Source organism: Amblyomma americanum, chromosome 10 (assembly GCF_052857255.1).
Source record: "Amblyomma americanum isolate KBUSLIRL-KWMA chromosome 10, ASM5285725v1, whole genome shotgun sequence".
In the NCBI taxonomy this organism is placed as follows: domain Eukaryota; kingdom Metazoa; phylum Arthropoda; class Arachnida; order Ixodida; family Ixodidae; genus Amblyomma; species Amblyomma americanum.
Window position 1 is genome coordinate 108,045,957 of NC_135506.1, and position 19,419 is coordinate 108,065,375.

Here is a 19,419-nt window from a genome sequence, read left to right on the forward strand (position 1 = left end):
TTTCATGCGCGGACAGTGCTCGCCGCTTTTCCCATGACGATACGCTTTTTCTTCATCCTCGGACGTCGTAGGGGTGATGGCTTGCGGTGAAGTGATATCAAGATCTTGTTTCAGACACGCGCGCGTCTCGTCTGGCACGCCTGCAGGCAGTTGCTTAGACCGCGTTTTCGTCGCTCTTGTCTGCGATCCTAAAAATGGCCGGCGAGTTAAAGCTTCGGGGTATTTTTTTATCGCATCACTTCCTGTTAAAAGGACACTACAGGGAAATGTAGAACCAAAAAATACGGATAGATTATTTTTCGGAGACTCTATATACCGACATTTTTTTTCTACAAGGAACGGTGGCTGCGTTGCTGAGAATTAAAACCGCATATGAAAGCCCAGAACCCTTCCGAATTCAAAGCGCCAACGAAAAATTAACTGCGGTGACGTCACTTTAACGATGTCTTCGTATTGGAGCTCTCCAACCTAAAGCCTCTCCATGAAGCTCACGCTACCTCTATTTATTCTGTTTAATGATGTTCTCACTCACTCTCTCGTCGCCACTGTAGACCACTGAAATGGCGGCGCCACGTGTTCTACCCCGCTTTTACGCAATTTTCTCACTTATAAAAGAGTTGTTTACGATAAAGGTAACATATCTGCTATCAGGTGATGCTGACGTATCAGTTTAGCCTGACCCATTATTTCCCTTTAGTGCCCCCTTAAAATCGCAAAGCCGTTCTCAGATACCTAGAGAGTAGTCATAAGTTTTGTGTGCTAGGTCGTAGGATGTGTACAGAAAGGCGCGAAGTCCCTCGATGAAAAAAGCAGCCAAAGCCTCTGGTGGTGCATTTTTGTTATACTTGCTTTACAGCACTTTTATCTAAGGGATCCGAGTGGGTTTTGTTAATTGTAAGACGCAAAAACTTGAAAAACGTATCTCTATAACCGCAATTTGCACTATATTGACTGTTTGTCCAATCATCAAACTCCCGCTCAGTGATGTTATATCCTCTTCTGAAACCGCAAGCATACGGTGACACCGTCAACGCCATGAATTTGTTTTCGCGAGCTAATTTAAATATTAAAAACCGGAGTATACGCGGTACGACTGATGCTAATAGCATCTCTATAACTCATTCTGTGCAACCGACCGGCAAAACAACGCAGTGAGTATGTGTTTCGGGGCCCCTTTAAGAGCCAAATTCGCCGCCGCGGATTGAGTGAAAAACGTTGCGCCGCTATTTCGGCCCGTATACAAAGTTCTTCGTCGACTAGGTGAACTGGACTATGAAGTCGAACCTAAGGAAATGACTGCATCTCAGTGACGTAGCGTACGACCCTAAGTTGTCCATGTCCAACTAAAGCCGCATTATGTGCGCTAAAGGACGCTGTATTTCCATTCTCGGTGTTTATTATGCACTGACTGTGCTATTTCTTTCTTTTCTCCGCATTTGTTTTAAGGCATCGAGTCGATGCTTCTTCGAGAGGAGTACTGCCGCGGATCTCTGTACTGGTTGTTTGTTCATTAATCTTCAAAGATGCCGGCGCGCGGCTTTATCTCTGTTTGCAAGACTCGTCCAGATTTATCTATATATATTGATTGCATCCAGGCAGAGTCTGTTCTACGTTCTTCCACAATATTGTGGTAACTTTGCACAACGTATCTCGAAAGTTCGCTATCAGCATTAAATTGGGCACGGCCGAGAGCGGAGGGCGTTCTGTTCGACGACCGCCTAGCACGCTTTATGCTACGCCGCCGCCGAGTGATTTAGTCCATTGTGGGCGCAGGTCAGCCCAAGTAAAGGGTTTTGTTTAGACGCCATTTTCGCTGTCTTTCCGCTCTCCGGATTGCAGTCACCGCTACGTTACAATATGGGCATTATAAATTCCACTACAGGAATGGACCACGTCGCGGTTGCTGGACCCTCTTTTTGAACATACAAATCGCGGTATATATATCATGTTGTGCGGCGTCGGAGCGGACTGTTTTTCAATCAGTCGTCGAAAAAACTGCTGCGTGCCCCAATCGAACTAACTGCCAGTTATTCGAAAACTATTCTAAAGCTTGAGAATGAACTCCACTCGTTTCGATTAATTTTCAACATTGAATAGTTCATTCGTTCTCCGAGTCGAATACAAGAATGTTAGATAGGATATTCGAAAATGTTGATTAATCCCACATTCCAAGAGTTGACATATTGGAGTGGACACTGTAGGCCATCACAGCGGGGAGCTAGGGATTAGACCATCCGCCTCGTATGCGAGATGTACTGGGTGGAAGGATGGCCGGCGATCTGCCCATGGGTGAGAGAGGGATTTTTACCGGTGGCCACCCAGAGGTGCACCCACCGGAGGGTGCTCCTTCCGGGCACAGTAAGTGCTGGGGGGGTCTGTGCTTACGGTGCAGCAGACGCAACACTTTTGTTTATATGTTTGTTTTATTAATGCTTAATACCTCTACAGCTCCACAGGAAAAGACATATTGTCAAATTGTAAAGAATGAGCACCATGAGACAATACAAAGCACAATAGCAAAGCAAAAGTAGAAGAGCACACGAATTCGCAACAAAAACACACCGAAATGGTTTTCGTGGGGCACAAATACGGACACTTGTGTTGGAATATCAAATCACTCGAAAGAAATGTTTGCCGCTTATTAGAAGCGCATAACCACTGAAAACATACGAGAACGTGGAGCTAGGCCGAGGCACACTTAACATATTGTTGTTTAATGACAAAGGCAAGCTGGACAGGGAGGTGGCGAATGGTTTGAAAACAAGCTGCTCTTGGTATGGCCCCCACACGCCATACTTTGTTGTAGTACATATGGTTCAAACCGAACCTGCAAGTGTTAACTGAACTGCGACAGAGTGCCGTAGGTATGGGCTCCGCATTGACTCCGACCACCTCGGGCACAGGTTGCCGCCATCGACATGCGGAGAGTGGGGAAGCGGCGATGGGGACAAACCTGCCGAACTTGAGGCCGATTCACACTGGCGAGTCGCGGAGGTCACACGACTGGTTTAAATCAATTTGTTACGCTGCCTTCGCTTTCCCAGTGCTTCGGAAGGCGCAACTATACAGAAATCGGTGGCGCGGCGAGATCAACGAGCGCAACATGCGCCGCCCCACTTCGCAATCCCCGCCAGCAGAATTACTGTAGCTAACAGCCGCCGGCTCTTATTAAAAAACATCTCGGAACTTTGGAGATAACGCGCATGAAGAGTCTCCCGTCCAGAGCACGTACGCCAACTAACCGCACCCATGCGGCGAGCAGAAAGTAACAACACCCTGTGGATGCGACAAAAAACACAGTACAAAAAGTACACTTTATTTATTTATTTATTTATTTGTTTATTTATCTATAGATACTGCGATCTAGTACAGGTCATAGCAGGGTGGGAAAAAAAATACAAGCATATAAACACTGAAATTCTTAACATTTGCAGGCAATTTTCAAGCATCAATAAAGAATTATGATTAACAGTCTCGCTATTAAGTTTATTCCATTCAGTAATTGTCCTCGGAAAAACAAAGAATATTTAAAGCAGTTATTTCGTGTGTTCAAAGGGGTTAATGTTAGTGCATGCCTTTGTCTCGTGTTATAACCTGAGGAGTAAGCAAAATAATTAGAAGTATTAACTTCATAATGACCTTCTATGAGCTGGAAGAAAAACTTTAATCGACAAACACGATTGCGCTCAACAACTGGGGGAAAACCACTTCGCCTCACGAGCTCACTTACAGATGCACGGCCGTATGACTTAAAAATAAATCTAACTGCTTTATGCTGTATTCGCTCTAATCTTTGAATGTTTGTTACCGTTAAAGGGTCCCAGATGATTAAAGCATATTCTAGTAACGGACGGATGAGTAAATTTTATGTCAATAGACGAACACTAGGTGGGGATGACTTTAATGAGCGCCTCAACAAAGAGAGTTTCCGCATTGAATTTCCTACCACAGCGCCTACGTGTTTTGACCACGAAAGGTTGTTAGTAATCCATAGACAAAAATATTTATACTCTGTCACCTCTAATAATGATATGTTATTAGTACCGTACACAAAGTGAAGAGGTATTTTCTTGAGTGTAATTTTCATAAAAACAGTTTTTTTTTTCAAAATTAATGCACATCTTTCATTTCTTGCACCATAAAACCACCCTCGCTAGGTGATTATTTAGACGTACCTGGTCATCAACAGAAGACCGTAAACATCATGTCAATAGGCCCAGAGCATCAAAATGTGGTCAGAAGCTAGAAGTACAGTGACGTGAATACCGTGCAGAAATATTTATTTGCCCTCATTTTACTTACCTAAACATCGCTACAAAAGCAGCCTATTAGTATCGCAACTAGAACAACACTCACGCTTAGAATTAAAGCAGCATAGAAAATAGCTACAAGCGATGCTGTCCAAAGGTTAGAAAATGTAAATGCGGTCTCTTTTCCTCAGCTACAGCAATATGGTGACCAACTGCGGTTTGCAAACGGTTTATTCGCATCTTAATTCAGCTAGCTAAACGAGGCCACTACGTCCTTTCGCCAGGGGAAGAGATGGTCCCTGAAGTTAAAAGCCTATCGACACCTAATTTTTGCTGGCGTGCTTTCTTCTTTCAAACGGCGCCAAACGTTGGTATGTACAGAGTACCCCGTGGTATTCGCCTACGACCGCTAAATAATTTTGATTTGAATTTCTTCGACGCAGTTTACGTTTCATCAACCAAACGATGGCTGTGACCTGTAGTTTATCTTTAGGTCATGTGATGCACGAAAAAAGGCAAAATAAACGCTGATACCAAATTTTAACTCACTAGAGCATTTAAACACGCCTGCTTCAATAGCTGGAATTACAACAAACGGTGTATCAGCTGTTATATTGCCATATTTTGGTGCTTCACGTGACCTAAACATCAACTTCACGTCACAGCCATCGGTCGGTTGATGAAACCGAACCAGCATGAAATAAGAAATTCAATCATATGATATTTAGCGGGTGTAGGTGAAAGCCATGAGGTGATCCAGGTATTCTAATGTCATTTGAATACATGGATTATTTCAAAGAAACACGCAATAAAATTGAGTGTCTATAGTGCTTGAACAAGCTGTGGTCTAAAGAATGAAGGTGGAGCCGCAAAGTACTCGGATAAGCTGCTAGTGTTTGGCACGTCGAGGTTATGTCACGGGGCGGCCTCTGCTTTCGCCGAGCTGTCCTCTCCGCCGCTAACTTTACGGTCGTCGCCCGAAGTAAACAGCTCGCAGCTTCCGTCGGCTCTAATTTCCACGGCGTTGAACCGGGCGCCGGCCCTATCCAGAATGTACAGCGTGAATACGTCCACGCGGATGTCCTGGACGAAGACCTTCTCACGGCACACAGGACAGCACCAGGACCGCTCCAGAGTGGCCTCGTTGCAGCCGAGGTAGGAGTACACGTCAAAGCACAAGACGTGCCCGCATCGGACTCCACGGCAGGGGATGTTGACCCTCCTTTGCGCCAGCGGGCAGTCTAGTGACACCTGCACGCCACAAGAGGTATACGTGGGCAAAAACATCGCCTAATCCGTCGGTCGGCTTCGGAAAGCACACAGCCAAAATTAGGTGAAGAAATCGCGCATAACGGGAGGCTGAAAATTTATACGAGTCGGTGCAAGAACTGAAGTAGAGCATGCACCGTCGACGCAGAGGTGCAGGTAATTCGATAGGCGTGAAAAGAAAAACTCCCAGCCTTTCCGAGTTGTCTAAAACTTCAGGGCCGTCTACTAGTGTGGCTGGTGACGGCAATGAAAAGATTTTTTTTCTCCAGTTGTCGTTTCTTTAAAAGCGATACGAAAAGGAGGAATAATAAACCACTACTTGGGAAAAAAGCCGCCTTTCGTTCGCGTAACGCAGCCACGGCATGTTTGCTTATACTGACGCACTAAAGATAGCTTTGGCGCAAGGATATTCGTAGTGAGCTGGCGCAAAGAAATAGAAAGAGGGTAGAGGTTATAATACCTTCGTGGCGTTAATATAAAACTAATAATACACTGGACAAAACGTGCGACAAGAGCTTCACGTACTCGCTTAACCGCACGAGCGCCTAAACAACGCAGCTGCCTTATTGGGAAATGTAACTGTGATCATGCAGGTTGTGAAGAAGCCACTCGGAAAATTTTGATGTGGCCCGCCAAGTTTTAAAGCTAGCTTTTCAGCTTCCTTTAACTGCGTCATCAGCGCAAGTGCTTCTGGTCTGGTAGACAAAAAAATGCGACTTCTGACGGCGTGGTTATAGCGCGCGCCCAAAAAATTGGCAATCGCAGGTCAAACGAGACGGCTGGACCAACGCGTGCGAAACGCTTGCTTTCCAGAACAATTACTTTTAGCGACGGAGGTATAATGCACAACTTAACTTTGCATCGAGATGATTATTGAAATTATCAACCGTAAAAGGCACCTTCTGACATTGATTTCATGGCGAACCAGAAGCCCTCAATAGCTGTCTGGCGAATATGCAACTGCAATTCGAAATAAATTATCTTGATTGTTGGAAAAGTAATTGAAAATGCAGAGTATCCGTGTCCAGAGATCGCACTGGAGTATGCTACGCACGTTGTAAGGTTGCTGTTATGAAAGAACACTGCGCCAAAAAGGAAAGAGATAGAAGAGAACCAACAAACATGAACACACCACCATGAAAGCGCCGACTTTCTCGGCAGATTGGGTGCGAAAGATAGCATACTTTCGATAAACTAACTCAGATTCACTGTTTAAGCAATCTGTGGTACCACTCAAACTTGGTACGATAGCAGATTTTCTGACTTTCATGCGGCAGCCGCAGTTTTCTCTTCGAAACGGTGCGCCGCCACTTTGCGTTCTACGGGAGAGTGGGACCCAACATGCCCGCGCCGAGAGCGCTGTCCTCTTCATGAATGCGGAACTGATCGATCAAGCACCGAAGCCGCTACGGTGATGCTGCGCCATCTAGTGTGCACTTCAAGGACTAGTTTCGTTTTTGGCGTAGACTGCAATTTTTACCGTGAGGCGCGAGCTTTTGAAATGCCCTTGAAGCGGAGGCTACGGCGTAGGACGCTGCCAGCGCCGCGACGGTGCGCGCTCGCAAAAACCACGCTGCACACCATTCTACTGCAACGGCAGCAGATATTTTCGATGCATCGAATAGTAGGGCCTCTGATGATGGGATTTTGGTTCGGACGCTGAAAAGGCGCAAAGGGAGCAAGGAACGTTGGCCTGTTAGTTTACAGAATATTTTTTCTTCTCGTGTTATAAGCACATCGTCGTAAATATACTTCATTCTTCACGGAAGGTTCTTTTAGGACAAATAAAAGTTCACATTACTGTATATTTCTACATAAATGCACTGCTAGCAGCAAGTTTTTATGTAGCTGGTTTTGATGTATTGCATGATAATGTAACTAGCGCAATTTATCGTTAGAAATAACAACCTGCAAGAAATACCCATTTTTTCCATGGCACCTACAGACGTCAGTTAAGCAATATTAATTGAACTACAAAGGCGGCAGTTGCGTCAGCCAAAAAAGTGCTCAAACCAGTTGACGCCAGCGCGCACAGAAGTGGCGTAAGGAAACACACTGCAAAGGTGCAAAGGTGTATGCTTTTATTTTTAAAATTTAGGTCATCTTGCTGATGCCAACAGGTCAACGCATAGAGGAAGTCGCCGGCGCCTTTGGGACAGCACAAGGAATTTGGCTTGAAAGCATGTGAAACTGGTAGGCATCTGGCACGACGCCTTCACGCCCGGGTCGGAGCTGAGCTGGGAAGACATCCACTGAACCGAGTGCCTTGTGCGGTGACCACGAGCACGTTCGAGTGATGTGTCGAGTACTGCACAGCCGAAGTTCCCGCATCTGCGAAGACAAAAGCGGAGCTGTAGCAAAAAGACTCGGTGTCTGGAATTCTGGTCCTTACTCGGAAGACGTCCGGCAAACACAACAGTCCGCAGGCTGGGGAATATCATGCCCCACTCGTGGCTGAGACGCCAGGCCCACTCATGTCAGCCTGGAACACAGCTTGCAGAGTCTTCCGTGCTGACTGCGTGAAGCACTGGAAAGCCCGAGTCAGCGCGTACCTGTCGAGATGAAAGGGGAACCCGCGCGTAAGTATAGTGCACACACTCTAGAAGCGTACGATGTATACGAACCGGGCAGCTGCAGGGCTTGTGAGGAATAGCCTCGCGCAGAGCACCAAGAGGCAGGGAACGTGGACAAACTTGCACCGTAAGCAGCTGTCACAACGGGCCAGGTGCCAGCTCGAAACCCCACACCGAGGGGCCTCGTGCGAGTATGCACGCGTGCGAGAAGCGGAGAGCGCGCATCTGAAAAGAGAAGAAAAGAAAAGATGACTGGCAAAGAAACGCCAACGGGAAAGTGGGGTACTCACCTGGCAGCCATGGCGTCATAGTATTTGAAGCGCAGAGACGGATGATGTGTAAGACGGATCTGTGAAATACGACAATGAATGCTTTCCACTGACCTTGGCTGCAGCGGAAACACGACGTGCCGCAGACCGCAGGCAGCGTCCGTTCTTCGGAGTTGCTGGACGAGGGTGGCGAAAATTTCCGAGCGCCGTATGCAGCCACAAACCACATGTCGCTCAAGAGCACTTGCGCGCCCGGGCATTCCTTGACACGACATAGTGGCCGAGACGCAACGGCGTTCGGAACGGGTGACTCTTCCATGACGCTAACGGCAGCGGGCTCTACCGCATCCCTGCCTAGTGTCAGCTAAGCCTAAATCTACTGCACGCCGCAAATTCTACAGCCCGCCGCGCTTCCGTCACCGAAGAAAACCCGACGGCGACGGTCCATGAAACCTGTACGCGATGCGTGTTAGTGACACGCTCTTTTCCAATGCTTATGGGAGACAATTTTGAACGTTGGCGCGTAGCCAAGAGCCGGTTTCATGGACACAGGTCGCCCTCGCCGCGAGGCTACAGCCCCGCTCCTACCTTGGATGCCGAAGGCCTGGCTCGGAGATAATTCTCACGGCGCTTGTCGGTCGGTCATGGGCACGACTTCCAGGCGCCTCCGGGGAATGGCGAAGACTCAAGCACCACCACCATCACCAACGAAAAAAACAGCGTAGAAGACAAAACGACAGCCGCCGACGAGAGCTGACGCGCTTCTAACCGCGAAACTGCCCGCCATTGCGCGCCCTCTAGCGACGCTTCTCGAAGGTAATCTCTGTCGCTGGGGTTACAGCGGCGATAAGTGACCAAGCTTTTCCTACGCAGCCCCAAGGGCCTTCTAACTAAACCTTCCAGATAACTCAACTGCACTTCGTTCCGATGGTCTTCGAGCGCTGCCACACGTGCGGACCCGAAGCCGTGACAGCGCATTTCGCTGCCGCATCTTTCATGCGCGGACAGTGCTCGCCGCTTTTCCCATGACGATACGCGTTTTCTTCATTCTTGGGCGACGCAGGGGTGTTGGCTCACGATGAAGTGATATCAAGATCTTGCTTCAGACACGCGCGCGTCTCGTCTGGCACGCCTGCAGGCAGTTGCTTAGGCCACGTTTTCGTCGCTCTTGTCTGCGATCCTAAAAATGGCTGGCGAGTTAAAGCTTCGGGGTACTTTTTTCTCGCATCACTCCGTGTTAAAAGGACACTAAAGGGAAATGTAGAACCTAGAAAGACGGATAGATTATTCTTCTGGAACTCTATATTTGGATGTTTATGTCGCAGTAACTGCCAACTTCTCGTTAGACACCTCAACCGTGCCGAGATGGAAGGGAGGTAGGAGCGAGAGAAAGAAGGGAGAGAGAAACGGGTGCCGTAGTGGAGGTGTGCGGAATAACGCACTAACATCGCCAGCACACAGGTGCCGTTTGCTCTTCGCCTCCATCTAAACGCGGCCTCCGCGGCTGGGATTTGAACCCGTGCTTGTGGGTTCTGCAGAAGAAAGCCATACCCACCGAGCCATCGCTACGGAAAAGAACGAAGACAGATGTGGAGAATGAGCAACGTAAGAAAAATGAAATGGGGGGGGGGAGAGGGAGGCGGACCTCGAGACTTCGGCTGGAAGTGCCTTATATAAATCAGCAGCCTTGTACAGAAATCTGGCTGAACCTTGTTGAATTTTGAGCAAAATTTCAATCTATGTCCTAATCGACAGCAGCAGCTGGATTATGATATTGGCTAAACTTGGTTTTGGTTTATGGGGTGTAACATGCCATAGCCACTCAGGCTGTGAGGAACGCCGTAGTGAAGGGCTCAGGAAATTTCGACCCCGTGGGAATCCTTAACGTGCACTGACATCGCGCAGTACACGGGCCTCTAGAATTGCGCCTCCATCGAAATTCGACCGCCGCGGGCGGTATCTAATCCGCGTCTTTCGGGTCAGCAGACGAGTGCCATAACCACTGAGCCACACGGAGGCCAAATTGACTCAAGTATTGAGTTTTCCAACATTTCTCTATCCTTTCATCAGAATTTACAAAAAAAAAATATCCATCAAACGGTTTCAAGGGTTTAAGTTTTCTTTGTGCGAGAATTATTTTACCACTTCGGCGTTATTGAATAGAGAAATTCATCATTGTTCGCATACTTGAGCAGTAAGAGAAGACCTGGGCTCGAACAGAGGTTCTTTCCTACACTCATGGCAAACTCATTTGTCGTTCTGCTGCCTAGGCTGTCTGTGTCAATCAAAGGGAATCTCGCAAACGCCACTGGATAGTCCACGTTTCGTCCAGCATAAGAGGAATCCTACGGGGTATATGACATTTCCAGCGGTTAACACGATTCCACCGTTTTGTAGGAAGTGTCTTTGTATTCGACTCACCTATAAAGGCGCTTTGCAGTACATTCGTTGTTGTTGTTACTGTTAGCCTATCAAAAGATGGCACACACTGAGGGATCGGCCAAGAATCGGGCGACTATTCACCTGTATTCAGGTAATTAAAAAGAAAAGCACGCGGGAAAGCCTCACCGGAGGATTCTTCCTCATGAACAGGAAAGGGATGAAAGTTTTGACTTCAAAATTAATAATAATAATAATAATAATAATAATAATAATAATAATAATAATAATAATAATAATAATAATAATAATAATAATAATAATAATAATAATAATAATATTAATAATAATAATAATAGTAATAGTAATGAAGAGAGGAACTGCATGGAACCAAATTATTAAGCCAAAATGTAATAATTGAGAAGAAAGAAAATGTTTTAATCCATAGCATGGCAGGTCGAGCACAAAGAGCTCAGCGGACAATTACCTTTCTGCAAGATGCTGCTGAGAGTTCTGTATTCTCGGTGTGCACTACTGCTCCTGCCAGACAGCCGTCTCCTTGGTGGACGGAGGAGTGCGAGAAAGCTTATCGTCGTAGAAAAGCAGCCTGGAAAAGCCTTTCCTATAATCAGAGCCCAGCTAATTGGATAAATTATAAGTTCTTCTCTGCATGTTTCAAACGAACTGTTAAAAAGGCAAAGGAGGATTATAATCAAAATTTAAACACGTATCTCTCAAAACCCCAGAATAAGAAGGCTCTCTATAGATTCATGGCGCAGAATAACAGCTCTCCGGCCTCCAATCGCATAAGGTCAATGGTAATGTCTCCGCAGGAGGCTAAGCAAAACCTTGAACGCATCGCGCAGGGGCTGGCCTTACGTTTCCAGGTACAGAAAGCAGAACCTTTGCACACTCTCACCCCCAGCTCGGACTATCCTGAGGTCGACGTGTCGGAGCTCCTGCAAATTGTTTCCTCGATGCACTCTGCTGCTCCGGGATCTGACGGGATTACTGTGGGCATGTTAAAGATTTTAGCGCACGACTTTCCAACTCACCTTCTAGATATTGTAAATGCGTCATTGGAAACCTCTTGGATTCCTCACAGTTGGAAAATTGCGAAAATAATTTTACTTTTAAAAAATGCAGACAATGGATTTCAATTAGACAATATTCGGCCGATTGCTTTAACCTCAAATTTAGTAAAGCTAATAGAAAGAGTAGTACACAGTCGCCTCACAAAGCATGTTCATCATATTAACGGCCTCAGCCCCGCACAGATTGGCTTTCGTCGCGGTTGTTCCATATGGTCCGCGCATGTGGATCTCGAGAGCCGAATACGACTCTCAATGCGCCAGAGAGAAGTTTCGGCCTTGGTGACGCTTGACGTTGCGAAGGCCTATGACAGCGTGGAGCACACAGTCCTCATTAACAAGCTTGCTCAACTACAACCACCGCATTACCTCTACGCCTGGATTTGTGAATTTCTAAAAGATAGATTTTTCTTCTGTACAGACGGATCTTTTTGTTCTAATACCTATGGTCAATCAAGAGGTGTGCCGCAAGGCTCTGTTCTTTCTCCGCTGCTTTTCAACATATTAGTTCGGGACATCCCCATTCATCCTAACGTTACAGTTTATGTATACGCAGATGATATAGCTTTTTTCGCATCAGCAAATGATATTCATGTGCTCTACGGGTATTTGCAGGCATATCTGAATGCTCTTGAAGTCTGGTTGGACCAAATCAATTTATCACTTAATGTCAGCAAATGCGGCGTGCTGGTATTTCCACCCGACGCTCCTATGTACATCTCGCTAGCCTACCGCTCCACTCCAATTCCGCAGGTGGAGTCGGTTAAATACCTAGGTGTTACTTATGACCAAAATTTGGACTGGCGACACCATATTAAGAATAATGTTATTAAAGGGGAACGTGCACTGGGCCGTTTGACCCGAGTTGGCAATAAAAAGTTTGGCATGCGTCGTGACACGCTACTGTTGCTCTATAAGGCTTATATGAGACCGATTCTGGAATTTGGTTGCCCCTTGTTCTCTGGTAGCGCGAACTACAAGCTGCAGCCATTAGCCTTACTGGAAAGACGTGCCCTAAGGCTATGCCTCGGGCTCCCAAAATCAGCTTCCAACGCTGTCCTTTATCTGGAAGCGCGTATCCCCAACCTCTATTCCCGCTTCCAACTTCTAACAGTGCGTACTTTCCTCAAATCTTTTGACCCGGCCCCAGGCGTTAGTATTCCAATTTTTGTATCCCAACCACACCTTTTTTTGACTAATCACTGGCCACGTTATCAGCTTCCGCAAGTTAGGTTCACGCAGAATCTGTTAGCTCCGCTTCAGGTTGATCTGATCTCCTTGCAACGAGTTACTGACACGCAGGCTGATCCCGTCTTCTATTACGACTTTATTTTCCCGTCCCATGCGAAGCATATGCCCGCACATACCCTAAATGGTCTTCTTTCTGAACACCTACAGAATTTTCCACATCATACTGTTCTCTCCACTGATGCCTCCGGCAGCTGTGAGAAGGCGGCGATTGGCATATATTCGCAGGATCTAGATTGGAGCTACTCCGTTCGTATCCCTGATTATACTCCTATATTCTTCGCAGAGTTTTTGGCCATTGGTTTGGCTCTTCTCAAAATTCCCAGACATGTCGCACGGGTTCTTATTCTCACAGACTGCCTTTCAGTTATTGTCTCTCTCCAAAATTCGGAAAAATCTTTCTTGACTCGTTCACTTAGGTTTTTTGTTCCGAGCACAGTGCGCGAGATCCGTTTGGTCTGGGTACCTGGGCATTCAGGCGTCTATTTTAACGAGGTGGCTGATTTATTGGCAAGGTCAGCTCTCAGCGCACCTGTAATATATCCCGTCCCTCACCTCATTCTGTTAGCAGCTTCACGTTTCCAGCGGTTTCAACATATTTCAGCCACTTTGAGTGATCCGTTGCTGAATACCGTGGACTTTCAACACCTAAAGTACCCATGGAATATCCGGTGGTGTAAGTCAAGGCTTTGTGAAGTGTCCATGACGCTCCTGCGATGTAGAATACCTCACTTAAACTTGTACTTATGCAGGTGCGGGTTCGCTGCGACAAACCTTTGTGTATCATGTGGGCAAGTTGAATCAATAGATCATTTTCTCCTCTCTTGCCGGCGGTTCGCGGTTCAGAGAAAGCAATATCTGGAGGTTCCTCTTTCGAGACTAGGACTGCCTCTGTCTCTTACAGTTCTTCTATCGTTCGGTGCGAGTGCCAAGGGATTCCCGTTAAGCAGTGTATGCGGCTACCTTCACGATTACATAAGTGCAACTAATCGATTATCTTGTTAGCTCTACACAAAATTCTTTCGCATGTCCAAAAAAGGCTAGATTGATTCTATTCCGGATGACTCATACCTCTTGAATTCATTTTATTTGTCCCAATTTTTTTTTTTTATCTTGATTCAGTCTTCTGACGTTTCCTTCCCCGCGCAAATGCTTCATTGGCATTCTACCCTATACCTTGGCCAATCCCCCCCACGTGGGTATGTGCCATATTACTTGAGGAGAAGAAGAAGAAGAAGAAATTTACAACAGCGGTACAAACAGATCTGTGGCAGTACAGTCAGTGCAACGACGGCGCTGAGAAGAACCTACATTCTCTTTCTTGACGCTAGACACGTGGATGATAGACCGTTATGGCTGCCACTAAGTGGAGGGGCTTTCGCGAAGCGTTAAATACAATTTTAACTGCAGACTGCGACACTGGGGCCTGTGGCCCTTTGCTTTTTTATTCATGACAGGCGCTTTCATTCGCATGTAATTAGATATGAATTATTAAAAAAATGACCACCCGGTTCCCGCTCTTTAACGCGAATATCGGTGAGAACTGTCAATGACGCATATTGTTGCTAATATTCGCATTACGATTTGGGGGTCAGCTTTTTTATTTTAACGCGTAACGTCATCGCTTGGACCAGCACACGGCCGCAGCTGCTTGTTTTGCCTGCCTGATATCACTCTACTTCGGTGACTCACGGCACGTCTAGACGTTTGTTCTGTTTGACCTGTTTGAAAGTTTGTTCTGCACTTGCACCGAGCAGTTAAGACTGCCATAGAAAATCAATGGGGTGCGTTTTTGACAATAAATGGCAGGCAGCTGCGACCATCCTGATGAGGGAGAACAATAACTAGAAAAGAAATGTACATCTGCCGATCATTTTCACAGCGTCAAACTTCGCCCTTGCGTTATATTACTGGTCCCATTTTATACGTGTAAATATTGTATACTTAGGGCTTGGACTTCTCGGTTTTTATTTCGAAAATTTGGCGAACTTTAAACGGTTTTTATTTCAGATCCGAGGTTTCGGTTTTCTTCGGCGAATATTATTTCCAGGTATCAAATACTGACTTTTTCTGGTATTGTTACGCGGCAATACTCTGTGGTCAAAAGCCAATTGAAGTCTGTGTTCTTGTCATCACGAACAATTTATTTACCACTAATTAGCGTGCAAACGTTATTACCACAGGCTGTGCTTGTAGAAGAGTTTGCTGCCTTCATTAAAAGAGTAAGTCAAGTTATACATGATAGCGCCCAGACAAAAACGAAAGTTGAAATTAATTTCTAAGATCTAGGTTGACTTATTAACACTGGGTTGTCGCGCTGGGCTGAGCGCAAGGGCGGGGCATCACGTGGTCTCTTTGTTGATGGCAGTGATTGAACTGCCACCTAATTTTTGGTGGTAGCCAGAGCTTACCTTTTCATGACGCCCGTGCACGGTTCCGTGTCATTGTCCTGCATGCTCTAAGCAGGTGATGATAGTGAACAAATAGTGCTTAGCCTGCATGCGGTGAGAGGTTGCTGCTTCCCGGTCGCCACAGGCTTGTAAACTAGCAGAGCAGTACCTCAAGTCACACAGCTGCGCTGCTTATTCAACAACACCATCGTCGTTTCTTGCCCCTGGCTTCCTGCTTACTTAATTTCAGCTTTGACTGAGTGCACTTGCATTTAACAGCAGCTATCTGTGCCTTGGATGCAAAGAATTCAGAATTAGGTTGAAACTGAATTTTGAAAACTAAAATCAGCCCACACCTATCGTTTTATTTCGGCTTAAAACGAAATGTCCAACCCCTAGGTACACTGCTAGGTGGCTGAGCCCTTTGCGAGATTGTTACAATTAGGCTTGTGCGAATATTCTTTGAAGTGAATATAAAGTGAGTAGTAGTAATTGAAAATGGTGGTGGTGGTAGTGGTTTTATTAAAAATAATAGTAAAAAGGAAGGAAAAGATTTCTTGCTAGCCCCGGCATCTGCCATCGATACTGAAGCACCTGAGCTGGGGCAGCGGAAATTAAGAATAGCAGGCAGAATGGAGAAATGAAATGAGAGAGGTGAGGGGACAGGAAGAGAGGATAGGGGGAGAAGTAATATGTACAAACTATTTACACAATAAGAAATGTGTCCAGGTTGTGCGCGTGATTAGTTCATTTAGAGGAATTAAATCACACACGCGCACAGCACTGTGATGGTTACAACTGGAGTGGGGCGTCCAGTTATTAATCCTTCAAGGTAGAACCCGCGGAGCGTTCGGTCACTGCGTGTAACTACCTGACGGAGAACAGACGGGACGTGAAGCCCGTGTGTTCGATGAATGCACAGCGGCTCACCAAAGTTCACTCACGAGTGCGCGCACTGCCCTGCGGCCACAATAGCGTCTTGACGGAGTCTGGTAGTATGCATTGCGCCCTATAGGCCGCGAGCATATGGCGACGAGCATCGGCGAACGCGGCACAGCGAAGGAGCAGGTGTTCTATTGTTTCCACTGCAGCGCATCCGTCACACACATCACTCGTCGCGATTCCGTGACGCACCCGTCGTTCCCCAGGCCACACGCAGCCAATGCGCGCGCGGAGGATCATTGCACGTTGTGACCTTGTAAGTGCGCGACAGCCGGTGACACTGTCGATGCGCTCACCTCCCGCGATGCGTGGGTCGGGGTGCTGCTTTCGGAGGTGGTCGTGGATGGCCGCACGCACGTCCTCCAGCGCAAGGGGCAGATCGCTGGCAGGTAGTTGGTGTGCAGCGGTCGCGAGGTCGTCAGCTTCTTCGTTGCCGGCGATGCCGCAGTGACCGGGCACCCACTGTGCACGCACGGCACAACCTATCTGCGCCAGGCGCTCGATGCGCGAGCGAATTTCCCGCACTAGTGGGGTACCGCGGCCGTTAGATTGCAGGCGGCTGAGGGCGGCGCGGGAGTCGCACAGCAGAGCACTCCTGGGCGGCGGAGTGCCGAGGGTGAGCAGCAGGTCCAGCCCGAGCCGGATCCCCATCAACTCCGCCGTGGTGGAGGAGCCCAGGAAGGCTGCGTGTTGCTGGCTGTGCAGTTGCAGGGCGGGGATGGTGGCCGCCGCAGCAAGGGAGCAGCTGTCGCGGGCCACTGAGGCGTCGGTGTACACGAGGAGATGGTCCTGGAGCTCCTCGTGTATGACGGCTCTGGCCAGCTGCTGCACAGCACAGAGTGGTGTGCTCCGCTTTCCCGCAATGCCGACGATCTCTCGCTGTACCTCCGAGGCAGCAGGCCAGGGCGCGCAGGAGCCGTAGGGGGGTGGGCCTTGTGTCAATTGCTCATACTCCAGCAGCGCCGCGCCCATTCGTGAGCGCGGGTGCGAGCGCATACGCTGCAGCAGCGAGCCGCCGTCCGGTGCGCGGTGAAGCCGGTCGATGTGATTAAATGCCCTGCGCGCTGCTTGGACCTCAAGTGGCCACGCTCCTGCCTCGGCCAACGTTGCGGCGCACTGCGAGTTTTTGGGCAGGCCTAGGCACACGCGCAGGGACTTGCGGTGCTGACGCTCGAGTTTCTTCCAGCACGGCTTGCGCACCGTGACGAGCGGCAGCGCATAGAGCACCGCCCCCAAAGCTGCGGCATTATATAGACGCAGCGCGGCTTGCTGGGAGATGCCCTGGCCTCGAGCGGTGAGCTTGTCCACGGCGGCGGTGATCCTCTTCATCTGCTGACAGGCCTTGGTCGCCGCGGGGAGGAAGGAAAGGCGAAGTAATTGAAAATTAAAATTGGTTTTCAGGACAGGAAATGGTGCAGCAACTGTCTCACATATCTCAGTGGACACCCGAAGTGCACCACAAGGAAAGGGATAGAGGAGGGAATGAAAGAAGGGAGAAAGAGGTGCCGTAGTGGAGGGCTCCGGAATCATTTGGACCACGTGGGGACCTTTAACGAGCACTGACATCGCACAGTACACTGAGTAATTGCAATGTGAATATTTTGAATTCTTTAAGGCAGGCACTCTCAATCTTGAATATTTGGCTTTTTACGAGAAACCTCCCAATTTTTCAACTCTGCCCTTTCTTTCTTAACGTGCATGCATAAAAGAGTATACACATGCGTGACCGCTAAAAAAACCAATCAAATTAAATTAATAGTGACTGGCTTTATAGTGAAAGTCTGCTACAATAAATTACAGCACAAGTCCCAAAATAAAGTACGCCAAAAAACAGGAGGGATTGGGGCAGCTGGCATGGTGGCGGCGGAATGTGTCGAGTCGGCAGTTCTCGAGCAATCACATGAGGATGACGACAGCAAAGTGAAACCCAAGACAGTCTAGTGGTCCCCGTCATCTGTCTCAGCGTGGTAGACATGCTGAGGTGGCTCGCGAGCTCACAATATGATCACATGCAATCCTATCGGGCGTACGAGCGACGGGCAAAACTGTTGTTGACGGCGAAGGAAGAGCAGAAAGAAAGGACCGTTTTCACAACAAATGAATTTTTTTTTTCTCCGTGAGGAATTTACAACATGCTCTGAAGGATTGTTGGCACTCTAAATACGAATTTCTATCCAGCGAAATTTCAGTGTCACAAAGTAAACTGCTGATTCGACCAACTTCGTTAAATCGAGGCTTAACTGTACAACCCGACCTCAGCCTGTTCAAAACAGCTACAGCCGAGGGCTCTGCAAAAATGAAAACGGCAGACAAAAATAGGAAAGCAGCAGGTGCGCTAATATTATTGGCCAAACAACATATCACGCAGTAATGCGTGCGACACAAGGAATGCAGCAAGGCCTTCGACACGTTGATGCATACAGACACCCATGCAGTAGCAGCCGCCATCGCTGCAGAGCCACCGCTGCTTCACGCTTCGTGCTGTCTGCTCCCAGTGCCCATTTTTTTCTTTTCTCTACGGCACTCGTCTCTTCCAGTGCCTTCTCTTTCTCATCGGGCCGAGCCACGTTCGCCTTTGCCCATGCACACCAATAGACACCCCAAGTTAAGCTGTCTTCTAGCAGTTCGCAAGTCAGGTGGCGAAGCTTGCTGTAGCTATCATAGAAGTAGCCGAAAAAAAAACTATGTTCGTATCTTGGTTTTGAATATAACGCAAGATGTGTTAATTCCCAAACCGACGGACTAAGGAAAAAAAACTCTCGTTACGTTCCTGCAAATATGGCAATTGCAAAGGTACTGAGTGGCCATCGATGCAATACCATCCAAGTACCACGGATCCTGTTTGCTGTACTGTGACCTATACTTGCATTGCAAAGAGGAGCCCACCTGCTGGCAGAGTTTCGCGATTTCTGCCTGGGTTGGATCGATGTTCGCCTCCGGCTTGTTCTTGGCCATCCTAGCCCGGTCGGCGTAGCGCAGTGTGTCCAGGGTCTCCTCATGGTTGCCGA

The 19,419-nt window shown here is 47.7% G+C and overlaps 2 protein-coding genes across 2 annotated transcripts; both read right to left on the bottom strand.

Annotated features, from left to right (window-relative positions):
* Positions 1-4,214: 4,214 nt before the first annotated feature.
* On the bottom strand, positions 4,215-9,297 carry LOC144106155 (uncharacterized). Its single transcript, XM_077638895.1, has 3 exons — positions 8,144-9,297; positions 7,912-8,071; positions 4,215-7,850 (listed from the first exon to the last, which is right to left on the bottom strand). Exon 3 carries the CDS (start codon positions 5,535-5,537, stop codon positions 5,166-5,168), a length of 372 nt encoding a protein of 123 aa, XP_077495021.1. The 5' UTR covers positions 5,538-7,850; positions 7,912-8,071; positions 8,144-9,297; the 3' UTR covers positions 4,215-5,165.
* Positions 9,298-15,980: 6,683 nt separating this feature from the next.
* Positions 15,981-19,419, bottom strand: LOC144106551 (uncharacterized). Its single transcript, XM_077639397.1, has 2 exons — positions 19,298-19,419; positions 15,981-17,752 (listed from the first exon to the last, which is right to left on the bottom strand). The coding sequence occupies exons 1-2, from the start codon at positions 19,364-19,366 to the stop codon at positions 16,406-16,408; spliced, it is 1,416 nt and encodes a 471-aa protein (XP_077495523.1). The 5' UTR covers positions 19,367-19,419; the 3' UTR covers positions 15,981-16,405.